Consider the following 15,992-nt stretch of genomic DNA (forward strand, 5'->3'; position numbering starts at 1 on the left):
AACACCAATGATTGAACTAAACATAATATTGAGAGTGGTGCAATTTGGTTCCAATTATTTCAAGACAAGCATCTCAATGTGTTTACACAGCATGAGTGCTCCTGACCATATGTGTCTGTTTCTAACATTATACCCAACAAGTGTATAGCACGAATAACAATTCACAAAACACTGGCAGCAGGTAAAGAGCATTTTTTACTGGTGGGTACAGTTTAACCAATTGTTGTTGCATAGCTATTGATATGTCATGACTTGATGTGCTGCTGAGTGAAATAATAAGCATAAGTAAAAGTGCTACAGTAATGGTAAATAACTGTGACATGTGAGTACATAGGATTCCCCCCCCCCCCCCCCCCCCCCCCCCCAAACAGGACATGCAAACATACATATTGGAAAGCATTAAACTGAGTGTATATAAGGGTACTTTACTTATGACTGTTTGCATTCTTCAGATTTCTTACTGAGTACAAGTTCCTGCAATGGTGTTCAACCTGAAACTGTACGAATTAGTCACATACAATCTGAATATGAGGTGTGTTGGAAAATAAACCCAACTTTTGAAGTAGTGCGGCAACCAGCAGAGAGTATGTGGTGCAGCTACTGAGTGCACCTAGCAGCAGGTTTAGACAAACTACTATTTGCTTTGTGTCACTCAGACAATTAACAAGCAAACCACAGCCTGCTCATCATATTAGTGCAGTGGAGGAGCTTGAAAACCAAAACTGCACAAAGGCATTTCAAATATTTTGCGACCATACGGGGAGAACTGTATGAATAGCACACAGTGCTACGAGCAGTTTAAATGTTTTCAACAGGGCAGAATGTCAGTCTGTGCCAATACCAAGTCTGGATGTCCTTCCACATCAACAGATGATTATCTTGTGGATAGTGTTCATGCTTGCAATTTGCAGATATCGTCATTTAACTATTTGGGAATTTGCTGAGGAGGTGGACATGAGCATAGGACCATACTATGAAGTTTTTAGTGAAAAACTTGAAATGCATTGTGTCGGTGGAAAATTCATATTGTGTTTGCTGACTGACGATCAGAAACAGACCCGTGTTGAAATGTACGAGATCTGCTTGTTGCTGTTAATGACAATGAAAACTTTCTTAAGAACATCATAACAGGCGATGAGATGTGTGTGTATGTCTATGAAGCTGAAATAAAGATGCAGTCGACACACTGGTTGGACAAAGGGTCACCTCATGCAAAAAAAAGCACGCAAGTTGGTCGAAGAACAAGATTGTGTTGATTGTGTTTTTTGACTATGAAGGGATTATTCATCCTGAATTTGTGCACATGGTGAGTTGGTAAATAAGGAAGTCTACCAGGGAATCCTAGTGTGAATTAGGGATGCTGTGCACAAGAAGAGGTCTGAATTGTGAAAAAAACAGAGTTGCATCATGACAATGTGTCTGCTCACATGTCACTCCTGTCTGCACCTATCTAGTAAAACACCATATTCCTGTGGTGCTCCATACACTGTATTTTCTGGGCCTAGCCCCAGAGGACTCTCGTGTTTCCCAAACTCAAAAACACACTGAAAGGACTTCATTTCGAATCCATAGAAGAGATACCAGAATATGCGATGAAAACTTTGCACCGACCCACAAAATATGTTCCAGGAGGCGTTCCAAAACTTGAAGAAACGATGGGAATGATGTATTGCCAGTAGAGGGGATTATTTTGAAAGGGACAGTGCTTAAAATGTTGTACAATAAGCAATAAAGCTGATATAGCAAAAGTTCTGTTTATTTTATTTTATTTTTTTCATTTTTTTAACACACCTCATATTTCCACTGACCCAGAGGAATACAAGGAGGAGGTAGATGAATAAAAAGAAGATTGTACTGCCCCCAATGGAAGACAAACACAGAGTTGCATTCTTGTAAAGAAGTTCACTGATACAGTGTGAGAGTGAACAAAACATGTTATTAATATTTTGATTATAATGCAGCTGAACTTTCAGTTCAACATTGAATTCATCATACAGCACAATGCTGCTTTGCTAGCAATGTCTGTGAAAATATATCTGTATTTTTCTCAGACTATCTGATTTAATGTAAAATGTATTTCACTTTAAGCAAAAATGCATGATAATTACCTACAATCTTACTGCAATCTATGTTCTTTTTTTTCAGTGATGTGATTGAAAATGTAAGATTTTACAGCTTCTCCTTAAATATTATTTTTTTGAGAGTTTAGTTGAATCATTATTATTATCCCTATTTTGATATCAGTGCATTCATTACACACAATTTCCTGAAGAGAATTTGAATCGTCGTATACCTCATCACCAAAAATATGTGTGTGTGTGTGTGTGTGTGTGTGTGTGTGTGTGTGTGTGTGTGTGTGTGTGTGTGTGTGCGCTCCAGTGCCACTGAACTGACTAATTTTGAAGAAAATTTTCATAGCATAAGGGGAAAAAAACCGTGGCCAGAAAACAGTTGCACAATAATATGCCATGGGAAATGGTTCATTAGTCATGTGAGTAGTCTTTTGTTTTAGAGTGATACAGTGTGTCCAAAATTATTGAATGCTCATTAGATTAAGCTCTTTACAAAATAAATGTTGAATTCAAGAGTATGTAATGGAAATTCAAAATGGAAGACCATCTTTCTCCTCTTGACAATTTTATTTTTTAGGCACCTTTTCAGTAGCTCAATTTGTAATCTTCCTTCCAGGTAAACGTCATGCAGGAGAGATTGCTTCAATGGCTCTTGATGTTTTACATGGTGTGGAGCTATACAAAATTCCACATCGGCCATCGGAATCACTGCAAATTAGGATTGGGATAAATACTGGGCCGTGTGTTGCAGGTGTTGTTGGTACAACAATGCCTCGTTACTGTCTGTTTGGAGATTCTATAAATACTGCCTCTCGAATGGAATCCACAAGTCTTGGTATTGACTTTTGCTTCTTGAGTTTACTGCATTGTGTAATTAGCTTACTTTTATTAATAACTATTAACTGCATGTGCTTAACTGTGCTGTCATGTGACAGGACAAAACAAATCAAACAATGGAAAATCCAGGATGGACCATAACAATATTACATATCCACAAGATAGGTATTGTGTGTGTGTGTGTGTTACATACAGCTCTCTGAGACTGCAGATGTGTGTGCAAGTTGCATTTGCTTGAGTGTGTGTGTTTTCGTGTGTGTATGTGTGTCTACAACTGACAAAGGCCTTAATGGCTGAAAGCTATAATTGTGTGAATCTTTTTGTTGTGCCTATAATGACTCAGCATCTCTGCCTTACGGTGAGGAGCAATTTTTCTTCTCTGGTATTGCACATATGGCTCCAAGAGATACGGAAACAATTGGAAGTGGAGTAAGGTTATGACACTTACAGTGCAATTAATGGTTAATTGGTAAGAAGCACAGAGTTGTGTTAGAAACGGCCTATAAACTACACAAGGAACAGTCATGTCCAAACTGACAAAACTAACTGCAAATATTCTATAGGCTTCAGTATTAGGTCATTTATTACGATATCTACATGTTCCATTTTCCCATTTTGATGGCTTGAATCCTTCTTTGCACGATATAATAAGTTTAATTTTGTCTTCATGATTCACACAGGAGCAATATATGAGAGGTTGCAGTATATTCCTAGTTTATTCACTTTATATTTCCTCACTTTATACTGGTTATTGAAACATTGTAAGTAAGCTTCCACAAGATAGTTGGTCTTGAAGAGTCTACTGATTCAAGTACTCAGCATCTCCATTATTGCTGCAATTCTTTGTACACATTCCTTATCCCCTATTAGACCTATTTGGTCTAGGTTCCAAACACTTTAACAATATTGTTGGGTGGGTTGTATGAGAATTTTGTTTCTTGTCTCCAATAAATTTTCCCACTATGCTAACAATGAAATGAAGTGTGTCACCTGCATTACACACAAATCTACCACAGTGATCTTTCCACTTCATGTACCTACAAATTGTTACACCTGGAAATTCGTGCAAGTTGAACAATTCAAATTGTGACTGATAATGCAGTTGGCTTATTTAAATTTTTTTTTATTTTTTTTTTATTTGGGATGCACATGATTTTGTACTTCTGAACATTTAAAGCAAGTTGCCAATGTTTTCACCACTTCAAAATCTTATGAAGACCTTCTCAGCAATATCTACATTGCTCATCTTCGCAATAGTGTGAGGATTAAACTGCACCAGTAACCCCAGAGTTTCCATTGGAAAGGAAAATTGGTAAATAGGGTTCAGCGACCCTTCTTTGGTTTTTCTATCCTTATTGTCATTCCCTGTGTCAGACAATGAGTGTCTGGACACTGAAATTAGGCCACTGATAGCCTTCAAATATTGTCATAATATCTTGGGCTTATGAGAGTTCTCTCGATAATACAGTAAACTCCCATTTATCCAAAATGATCAGGATGGTAGCCGATTTGGATCATGAAAATTTTGGATAACCCAAAGTCCCCCTGTTCCCACATGCGAAACACACCGAATTGCATCAATAATGTGAAATATGATCGTAAAATATGAGTAGGGTACACAGAACACTATTGATATGGTTTTGAATAAGCCTGCATGTTTTTGACAAAAAAAATTGTGTTGATGTGTTAAAAAGGCGTTAAAGTATGATTAATGACTCAAAGTTTTTAAATGCTGAATAACAAAGCTCCTTTATTTTGCGCTGTTACAGGAAAAATCTGCCTTATTTGGCAGCAGCAAAAAACAGTAGTTTTACTTTTATTTCCTACTCTTTTGAAAAAAAAAAAAAAAACAACTGTACAAAATTATGAAACAGATCTAGAGATTACTCAAAGGAATGAAAAGTTTGTCTGGAGGAACTTTTAACACTTTTAACTTGTGGACTTTGAAGTTCTAGGACACTTCATTAGAATTTGTTTTTTGGTAAAAAAAGTCTGTAACAGTTTTTTGTTTTTTGGCTTGAGAAACTTTTGTTGTGGCAATATATCTGCAACATTGCAAACAAACAATTTCAGGATAAGTTGCGCCTCTTCCTGTTGGCTGAGGTACTCCAGGGTGCTTTGGATCACTTCGTAACTGACTGTGTGAGGAATCTTTTTCTCTGCTTCAACATCAGAGACATATTTTTGTGACACTTTATGATGGGTCACAATTTGGACGATTTCTTCCTGAGTCAAGTCAAACAAGTCGTTTTCGATCCACTTTTCAGCGTCTTCAAAGTTTGCATCTTCACAACCAGGTATCTTCTCCAGTAAATTCACCAAAATTACGTCATTTTCATTTGTTTCTGGCATGTCAGCTTGAGCTTCAATGTCTCTTTCTTTTCCCCACCACTGATGAGTTCCCTAATGATCTAAGAGTCTTTTCCAAGGCTAACAAGAGGAATTGGAAGAATTTGATTCCAAGCTTTCAATCAATGAGACTTAAAACATTGATTTTTTAAAGAGTTTGCACAAAATCTTCTTCAGCATCAATCTGACCGGTTAAGTATTCCAGCAGCTTGCATCAGTGATGTTTTTTCATCATCTCAAGAATACCTTGTTCCATTGGTTGACATAGAGATGTGACATTTGGTGGGAGAAACAACACTTTGATATCCCCATCTTGAAGATCATCTGGGTGAGAAGGAGCACAGTAACTCTTTCCTTGCTTTTTTTTTTATATCCGTTTTTTCTGATTTAGAGGCAAGGGCTTTTGTTGGCAACATTTTGTAAGTCAGCCCAGCTTCTTCACAGTTGTAAAGTTGATCACCAGTATAACCTCCTTTCTCAATGATTGTGTTCAGTTTCTTCTTAAAATCAGCGATAGCAGCTTCATCCCCGGATAATGATTCACCACTGAAGGCAATTTCACAACTGCCATGCTGCTTCTTGAACTGATCCAGCTAGCCATCACTTCCAAGGAATTCTTGCTCCTTTCCTCCAATCAACTCATAAAATGTCATCGCTTTTTTGACAAAGTAGAGGACCTGAAACTGGCACAACTTTTTCGCTTATTTGTTTGTGCTAAAAATAAGGCCTCTTCTAACTGAGGATATGCACGTTTTCTCATTATTTTTCGAGATTTCACTGCACTGACTGACACTTGGATGGAACAAAATTTTCCAATTTCTGATCAGTTCGTCTTCCAATCAGCAACCATACTTCTACCGACATTCAAAGTGGCAGCAACTTTCGTGGGTGGCTCATCAGCCTCAATTCTCTGCAAAGCATGAAGCTTTTCTTCCAACGAGATCACATTCTTTTTTCTATTTGCACCCAATGTCAAATTAACACTTTTTACTGGGGATTTTTTTTGTTTTTTGGCCGCTTTTATCTTTGGATATTTTAATGTATCTAGCATGAGCACGGAAAGTTAGATCAAAAACACACAGATGCATGACTTGACAACACTCGAGGAGCACTAGACAAAGCTTTTGACTTATGAAACAAGGCTGTGGCAGCCATTGAATGAAGACATTTGAAACATCTATCACCTCTCTCCTGTCCTACCCTAGCCCATGCGCAACACAGCAGTGCATTGTGCATTCACTGTTAAATTGTTAAACAATCAGCTTTGTCTGACGTGCCCACAGGCGGAAAGTGTTTGGGGGTGCATTCTCATTGTTGGTTTTGACAGGGCTACGCTGTGCTGCATAGAACGGTACTGTATGTCCTGTATTTCCAAGGTGATCCAATAGATGGCAGCGGCATGAAACCATCCAATATGGAAAAGAAACATGCTAAAACTTCAGCCAAGACATGCACGAATTGACAACACACTGACTTTTGACATGTGCCAGTGCACTGATTAGCAGTAGACTGCCAACAAACACCAGCGAATGAATGGCTCCAGACGCAGAGAAGTTGAAACTTGTCAAGTGTCAGTCTAGCTAGCAGTGTGATGCATCAGACAGTGACAAAGTAAGATGCAAAAATCAGACAAATTTGTGCAGATAAAGCGGATTTCAGATAAACGTGATTCAGATAATCGGGAGTTTACTGTATTTTGTTATGGTAGTCATTTAAGTCACCTTTCTCTCGATATTGCTATGCTTTGTTTCACATCTGTGATGCAATAGTCTCTGTATCTTAAAGATACTATTTACACGGAAGGGCTCCAGCCATCACAATCTGTTCTTCTTGGTAGTCATTTAACCTACCCATTCAATATACTTGCATGCTTAGATCAGGGTTTCCCAAACTGTCTTCTGTGAAACACAAAAAACTATTAATAACATTGCAGTTTTTTCTTGACCTTTTGACAATACCAATTTTTTAAAGTTTCATGATAATTTTTGTGTAATTTGTTATGATATAAAATTGAATTACTCACTGAATAAAACAAGTTTATCTCATTTTCAAAGATTTCATTAACTTTGAAAATAAATAAATCAAAGAATCAGGATCCGCAAAATGTTCCTCTGATCTCCGAGCACTATGGGACTTAACTTCAAAATGTTCCATTAGAAAAAGGGTTTGGGAACCTCTGACTTAGATTTACCTCAAAAATCACACTGCCCTCAGTTCTGGTCTTTAGCTAGTTTTCTATACCTTACTATAGCTTTTTAGGAATGATAAAATTCTGGTTCCTTGTTGTGAATGCTTAGCATCTGATATTAGATTTTGATAGTCTCATTGGTGAGAGGTTCTTATATTTATCTAACACTAATACTCTGTAGTCTCCAGCAGCTACAATATATTTGATCTTGATTGAGAACCATCTACTTGGAAGGGGGGCAAGCCTTGTGTGCACCCCAGAGTGTCAGCTACTTGGGTAGCAGTACATGATGTATTGCACCACTAGCCACTTATGGGGACTCCACAGTTCTCAAGCATATGGCGCAAGCGAAGGCCATCACAGCCTACACATAATGCACATATTACTTCAGGAAGTGATATAACACATATATTACTTCAGCAAATGCACAGGGTGTAAGGATTGGTAAAAGCTAGTGCATTAGTGTGTTTTGCATTTGGATTAAAAAGGCATATGTAGAGGTATTGGACAAAATATGGAAACACCATGAGAAATGCAAGTTGGAGATAAATGCAGGTTGCACTGTTTTATCTGATCATGAACACCGCAAGTGCTATGTCCTCTCTGGTACCACGCGCTGTGGAATTTGAATCCGCACCAGACGTCATGGACGTCGAAGACCCATAGAGGTCTCCGCACCATCACGCCATAAGCTGTGACGGGGCATGCCTCCTGGCCCACTTAAGCGCTTGCCTCGTGTTCAGCCAGCCAGTATAATCTTGTGTAAGTCGCTTTACACCTCGCTTCGCGCTAGACACCTTACTTCCTTGTTCTGTGTACGAGTGGACGTGTTTGTTTCCTAGTGACTGTGTTGTTTGATCTTTTTGTACTCATTCTGTCCATCGTCTCCAGTTGTGTTGTTGTTTGCGGGCCTCTCTGTGGATCCTGCTGCACTTCTGTTATTGACACCCCGCAAACGTCCTGGTCGCAGTTACAACATTTTTGGTGACGAGGTAAATGGTAGTCGTTGTTGGTATGGAGGCGAAGTTGGTCTGTCCGCTGGAGCAACAGCAGCAGCTCATGCAGCAGTAGCTCCAGTTAGACATCTTAAAATAGTCGCTACAGTTGCTAACGGACAAAGTCGGTGCCTGGGACGCGTTACCGCACCAGCTTCAGAGTTCTCGGCTGTCCAATGCTTTCCCGCATCTGCCGTCATTTCCACCCTTTAATGACACTAAAGAGGATTGAGAAACCTACTTACATCAGATGCCCACCGCGAGGTCATCCCTCTGGAATTGCTGCTTCAGGTTCTCAGTTTGTTACACCGCGGGCACTGGGATATGTCCCATATGAAAGTTTTGGCTTGCCGGCATGTGTATTGGCCTGACATTAATGGCGATATTGAGCACCTGGTCCATGGGTGTACTGTCTGTGCGTGTCACCAGGCAAGCCCCCCTCAATCATTTTCACACTGGTCTGTGCCTTGCCGGCCCTGGGATCGCACCCATATTGATTTTGCAGGCCCGTTTTTGGGGTCCATGTGGTTACTCATCGTTGACGCCTACTCCAAATACCCATATGTTGTCCGTATGGCATTCAGCACCATGGAGGCTACACCCACAGCACTGTCCCAGGTTCTCACCATTGAGGGCCTGTTCCACACGTTGGCCTCAGCATCCTCATTGCACGACTTCTGTCAGGCCGACAGTATCAAACATATTTGTAGCCCCCCTTTCCACCCTTCATCCAGTGGCATGATGGAGAGGCTTGTCCGCACTTTTAAACACCAGTTGACTAAGGTGGTCAACACATCTCCAACCACGATGGCCCTCACCCTGTTTTTGAGCACCTTTTTCACTACACCAATTGACGGATGCAGTCCGGCAGAGTTCCTTCATGGGCGACAGCCGTGGACCCTGCTCCAATTGCTGATGCTGTCATCCTCCTGCCCCCATTCCTGGCCCTCGTGGCAGTATGCCCCTGGCACGGCCGTGTGGCCCTGCGAGTACAGGCACAAGGTAGGATGGACACCCACCATAGTCGTCGAGGCCCATGGGCGGCGTGTGACGTCGGAGCAGACTTCGAAAGGGTTGGAGTGACACCATCATAATCAGCTCCGCCCTTGTGCTGCCACGGGACTGGCGCTGCCGCCTCTTTCACAACCTCCTTCGGTTATGGACATGGTCCTCGACTCACTGTCCCAGCCCTTGGTAGCCATCTGCCCATGAGCCCGTGGGCCTGCCGCCGTCCGCCTCCGGGTTGATCGGTGGCTTCCTCTCCTACCCTGGACTCTGGATCGGCTGTCATGGAGACCTCAGGCATCGCTTCCTCCCCACCAATTGCGGTTGATATGTCACCCACCCTAGGTGCAAGTTTCAGGGGGGAGGGATCTGGTACTGCATGCCGCGGAATTTGAATCATGGACGTCAAAGACCCATAGAGGTCTCTGCACCATCGCATCGTTAGCTGTGGCGGCACGTGACTCCTGGCCTGCTTTCAGTTTGAGGGCGCCACAGTGGAACACGTGGTCCCAACGGCCAATAGCAGTGCACCCGATAGCGTACTTAAGTGCCTGCCTCGCAACCATCCAGCCACTCTATTCTTGTGTATGTTGGTTTACACCTCGCTTCGTGCCAGACCTCTTACTTCCTTGTTCTGTGTACAAGTGAATGTGTTTGTTTCCTTGTGCTTCTGTTGTTTGATCTAGTTGTATTCGTTCTGTCCTTCGTTGCTCGTGTCCGTCCTCTCCCGTTGTGTTGTTGTTTGCGGGCCTCTCCGCGGGTCCCGCCGCACTTCCATCATTGCTACCCCGTGACCGTCCTAGCCGCAGTTACAACATCCTCAATACATTGAAAGTGCCAATTGTGTTCAGAACAGTGTTTTGCGTAGTGTGAGTGCATTATGTCAGAGCTAAGTGACTTTGAATGTGGAAAAATTGTTGGTGCTCATATGGTGGGTGTTTCCGTAACCAAAATAAACAACGTGTTTGGTGTTTCAGGAGGCACTACGTAGAAGATTTATATCACATACAGGGAAAGTGTAAAGTCACAAAGCATACAAAAATGTGTCTTGAGTGATAGTGACAGGTAATCAGTGAAAGGGATTGCGACATGAAATAAGAAGACAGTTGCAAATGTCACTGCAGAACCAAATGTCATACTCATAAACACTGTCATTCCAAAACCATTCATCAGTTATGTAAATTCCAGTTACAGGAAAATGTGCTGCTGAAGCCATGAGACCTGGCTATGGAGCTGTGGAAGAAGATCACTCAGTCATCTGAGTCTTGTTGCACAGTGTTTCCAACTTCTGGCCGAGTTCAGTAATGATTTGGGTTACCATATTATGGTATTCTATGGGCCCGATAGTTACTGTACTCTGCAAGGTCGCATTACTACCAAGGATTATGTGACCCTTGTAGCTGATCAGGTCTGTCCCATGGCTCATTGTCTGTTCTCCAATCATGATGCTGTGTTCTAAGGTGTTAGGGCCCCTGTTCACACAGCTCGCATCAACCAGGACCGGTTTTGTGAGCACTGAGATGAACTGTAATATCTCCTCTTGCCACCAGTCACTAGATCTCAATGTTGTTGTGCCTTTGTTGTCAACTTTTGGGAGAATGGTGCTCAATTGCTGTCCACCTCCATAATTGTTACCTGAGCTTGCCACTATTTTGCTGTAATAATAATATAAGATTCCCTTGGAAACCATACTGGACCTGTATTTGTCCATTGTGAAACAACTGGAATCTATTTTGAGTGCCATCAGTTTTGCTACACCATATTAGGCATGACAGTGTGTTGTGTTTTTGGTGTTTCCATGCTTTTGTTCATCCCTTGTGTGTCTGGCCCTAGGGGACCATTTAATTGCTTCATTTGTTATAAATATGTACTGGATTAGTTTGAGAATATTATTATCTGTGGCTATGAAACATAGTACATAATGTTCCATTTGCTATATCATTTAGTGGAATACCTGATGAAAATGATTACTATGATATTGCAAAGACAGTCTGCCATATTGCAGTGCCTTTTGTGTAAAGATAGGCAGGTTGCAGTGTTATGCTATTAAAAGCAATTATGATTCACACAATCAGCAATTAACTGTTATCATTGTAATGCTTCTTGCTCTACACTTCATTTGCAACTTTAAGAGACAGAATTTGGGGGGAGGGGGGGGGGGGGACACTGGGTTCACACTTACCTACAAATATTTTGCCTTCTCTCTTAACACTGATGGTCCTCAGTCAAATTGAGCAAAAGAGATACAATATTGATCAGATTGTTTCCTGTATGTTCAGTACTTTTAGTGCAGATAGGGAGAGCGAGAGAGAGGGAGAGTGCACGCATGTGGTGTTGGTGGGGGACGGGGGGGTGTCACACACCTATTATAACACTTGTGATTGTTTATAATATTTATGTTGGTTTTCAGTATTGACAGAATGGTAAAGATAGCACTCATCATGAATACTTTCTTGTTGTCTGAATGATCATCCACATGTCTTATCAGTAATAGGAAGAGGGGACCACTATTTACCATAATTAAAATGAAGTGTCACAGGGGTATACTACAATATATGTAAAGGGCATCATGTTCTTTCTAAACTGAAAAGTATTCTTACTGCGGATGATGTAACTGTGGTGAATTCTATGAGAAACACAATATGGATACAGTTGATGAACGGCACTTCCACAAAAAAATTAAATGATTTTTCTAAATGGTTTATAATGTCACTTAATAAAAAAATATGAATAAGCAGGATATAACTTAGTGGCTGTTTGCTGATGATGCTGTGGTGTATGGGAAGGTGTCATTATTGAGTAACTATAAGAGGATACAAGATGAGTTGGACAGGATTTGTGATTGGTGTAAAGAATGGTGGCTAACTCTAAATATAGATAAATGTAAGTTAATGCAGATGAACAAGAAAAAGAATCCTGTAATGCTTGAATACTCCATTAGTAGCATAGTGCTTGACACAGTCACGTCAATTAAATATTTGGGCGTAAGATTGCAGAGTGATATGAAGTAGGACAAACATGTAATGGCAGTTGTGGGGAAGGTGGATACTCGTCTTTGGTTCATTGGTAGAACTTTGGGAAGATGTGGTTCATTTGTAAAGGAGACCACTTATAAAACACTAATACCACACACTCTTGCGTACTGCTTGAGCGTTTGGGATCCATATCTGGTCGGAATGAGGGAGGACATAGAAGCAATTCAGAGGCGGGCTGCTGGATTTGTTACTAGTAGGTTTGAACATCACGCGAGTGTTACGGAAATGCTTCAGGAACTCGGGTGGGAGTCTCTAAAAGAAAGGAGGTCTTCTTTTCGTGAATCACTACTGAGGAAATTTAGAGAACCAGCATTTGAGGCTGACTGCAGTACAATTTTACTGCTGCCAACTTATAGTTTGAGGAAAACCACAAAGATAAGATAAGAGATATTTGGGCTTGTATAGAGGCATATAGGCAGACATTTTTTCCTTGTTCTGTTTGGGAGTGGAACAGGGAGAGAAGATGTTAGTTGTGGTACGAGGTACCTTCCACCATGCACCGTATGGTGGATTGCGGAGTATGTATGTAGATGTAGATATGGAGTGTGACAGCAGCCAGTAATGACTGAACACTTCTTAAGAAACACTCTTAAGACAAGAGTAGCAGTAGCTGCACCATTCATAATAAATTTTGAACTCTGAACACATTATTAAATTGATATCAGAGCTGTGCATGCACCGATGAACATAAATAGCAAGCATGTGAATGAACAAGTTCAATTATATTAATTGGCTGATTCCTAACTGAAACTATATCTCAATGTATACACACTGGATTGTAATTTTTGAAGTATGAGGGTGGAATTTAGATCAGTTCCAAGACTTCTTCAATTTCATAAATTGCTTCTTTCTTATCCAGCAATGTTTGTTAACGTGCAAAATGCACAATTGCATTGTGATTTGAAATCAATGTTAAACTATAGGACCCCAAATACTTGCATGGGTAAGTTCGTTCAAAGGAATGAAGAACAACACCTCCAAAAGGACCATACCAGTAAATCACTGTCATGGTGAAACCACCTTCTGGGTGATGACAGACACTGAAAGTTTATACCTACACCAAAAGTTTCCTTAACACTGAATAGCTGTGGTTTTAAAACCTGTGAACTATTGAAACTTTTGCCCACACAGCAAGCTGCCTAAATCCATGGCCAACAATCTGTGTAATGTGCATGTCAAATAAGCCATGCCATATAATGAGCAATGCTGGATGGCCATAAATTATTAACTGCCAGAAAATAATTATGACAGCACTACATTTTAATTTCTCACACCTTGAATTTCCTTATGCTGTTTGCTTAACAGTTTGGGCCACTCTGGGGAGTAGCATTCTGTGTTCGAGAGCATTAAGTGCTGATAATTATATTGTTTCCTATTTCAATATTTATCAGCTGTAGAGGAGTTTTTTGAAGAAGTTTGAAAAGTTTCTTCTGCTTATTTTCCTCTATCTTCAAGCAAAAAATCTTCAAAAATAAATGTTTTTGTCTATCATATGTACGATTCATTTCTGTAGACTAAACTCCATCATCATCTCAATAGTGGATTCAGGTGTGTCACCAAGTGTGTCTCTTACTAATTCAGGTCAACATTCAACCTCAATGAGGTGATTCAAATTTAATGCTACACATCATAATGAATAAGTCAACTGAGTTCAGTTTTTGAACTGAAATTGCTCTCCAGTCAGTGACTTTTATGCAATGAGCCATAATAGTCTATGAAGTCTCCACATTTGTATTTTTGTCAAAGGAATGAATATGCTAGCTGCAGTCAAATATATTGTTGGCAACAGTGCTGGGAACCAGCTTTTAGGTCCCAAGCTACAACATTTATGTGTGTGTGTGTGTGTGTGTGTGTGTGTGTGTGTGTGTGAGAGAGAGAGAGAGAGAGAGAGAGAGAGAGAGAGAGAGAGAGAGAGAGAGAGATCAATTTTTCTTAGCCTTCTTTCAGCATCAGTCAAAAGAATGTTACTGTTATATTATAATAAAAGACAGAATTCTGATACATGATGATAATATATCCCACTAGTAGTTCACTCCATAATGTTAAGTAACCATCATATTAGTCTTGAAACTTCCTGGTAGATTAAAACTGTGTGCTGGACAGAGACTTGAACTCAAGACCTTTGCATTTTGCGGGCAAGTGCTCTACTGACTGAGCTATTCAAGCACAACTCCCAACCTGTCCCTAAAACTTCAATTCTGCCATCTCCTACCTTCGAAACTTCACAGAATTTCTTCTGCAAAACCTAAGACAAAATACTGGCAGAATTGTAGCTGTAAGGAGGAGTCATGAGTCATGCTTGGGTAGCTCCGTTGGCAGAGCACTTTCCTACAAAAGGCAAAAGACCTGAGCTTGAGTCTTGGTTCAGCACACAGTTTTAATCTACTAGGAAGTTTCATATCAGCGCACACTCTGCTGCAGAACCTTATTCTGGAAACATCCCTCAGGCAGTGGCTAAGCCATGTCTCCACAGTATCCTTTCCTCAAGTAGTGCTAGTTCTGCAAGGTTCGCAGAAGAGCTTCTGTGAAGTTTGGGAGGTAGGAGATGAGTATAACATCCCAGGTCCTCCACCAAATTATAACATCCCAGCTTCCTCAACCAAATTATAACGTTTCAGCTCCTCAACACCAAATTAAAACGTTGCATTAGGAGGTGTCTGCTTCGTGCAAAAGGTCTCGAGTTCATATTGATGACAACAAGTAATTCTTCATTACAGACGTTTATTTACAAACAGAACTGACAGACTTCACAGACTCAACAACTGACTCTCAGAGCTAACCGCACTGCACATCTGAACTGGCAACTGACAACTCCTAGGTGTATTAATATCTTTCCAAACAATGAAAGTCTTTGACAATGTTTTGTTTACAATATGATAGCAATTCACAACTTAAAACTAAGTTAGACATTACAGAATTTTAGTACAGATTAAAGTAAGTAAAAGGATCAGTACATATAAATTCTTACAAGCATAATTTCCAAATAGATTTTATAACATTTTTCTACCAGCTTCTGGATAACCTTCACCAGATTTGTACCGATGTTTCCAGAAACATCCTGACACTTGATTCTGGATATTTCTTGAGTGATTTAGAACAACTATCTATATGTAAAATGATTCAAATCGTGTTTCAAAACGTAAATAAATCTTTTTAGCAATATTTCTTGATACAAATCGTCTTTCGAAATTAGGTTATGAAACAGTTTTAACAAGTTTTCGTATTTTTGCGATCATAATATAGAATTTCTCCATAGAAAGTTCCAGAAGTGTGCATTAAAAGTTCATTTACAGACCTTCTCTTTAGCTGGTGAGTTTTTAAAAGTATCTTGTCCATATTATACGAAATAATTTAGCTCAAAACTGATAATTTATACAATTAATCAGAGCTACAGCAAACAGTGAGTCTTTCTTTTACAAAATGAAATATAATTACAAAATTGAATGAAAATAGGTTACTAACACTAATATATATTTACATTAATTCTATTTTTGTTCTTTCTGTGCAAAAT

The 15,992-nt window shown here is 40.0% G+C and overlaps 1 protein-coding gene across 1 annotated transcript in view; it reads left to right on the plus strand.

Moving 5' to 3' along the window:
- The window catches only part of LOC126355276 (uncharacterized), a 384,087-nt gene that overhangs the window by 336,150 nt on the left and 31,945 nt on the right, over positions 1-15,992 (plus strand). The window contains exon 12 of the mRNA XM_050005563.1: positions 2,689-2,907. Within this exon, the coding sequence (XP_049861520.1) occupies positions 2,689-2,907 (219 nt within the window). The remainder of the gene's footprint in view (positions 1-2,688; positions 2,908-15,992) is intronic.

Source organism: Schistocerca gregaria, chromosome 3, assembly GCF_023897955.1.
Source record: "Schistocerca gregaria isolate iqSchGreg1 chromosome 3, iqSchGreg1.2, whole genome shotgun sequence".
In the NCBI taxonomy this organism is placed as follows: domain Eukaryota; kingdom Metazoa; phylum Arthropoda; class Insecta; order Orthoptera; family Acrididae; genus Schistocerca; species Schistocerca gregaria.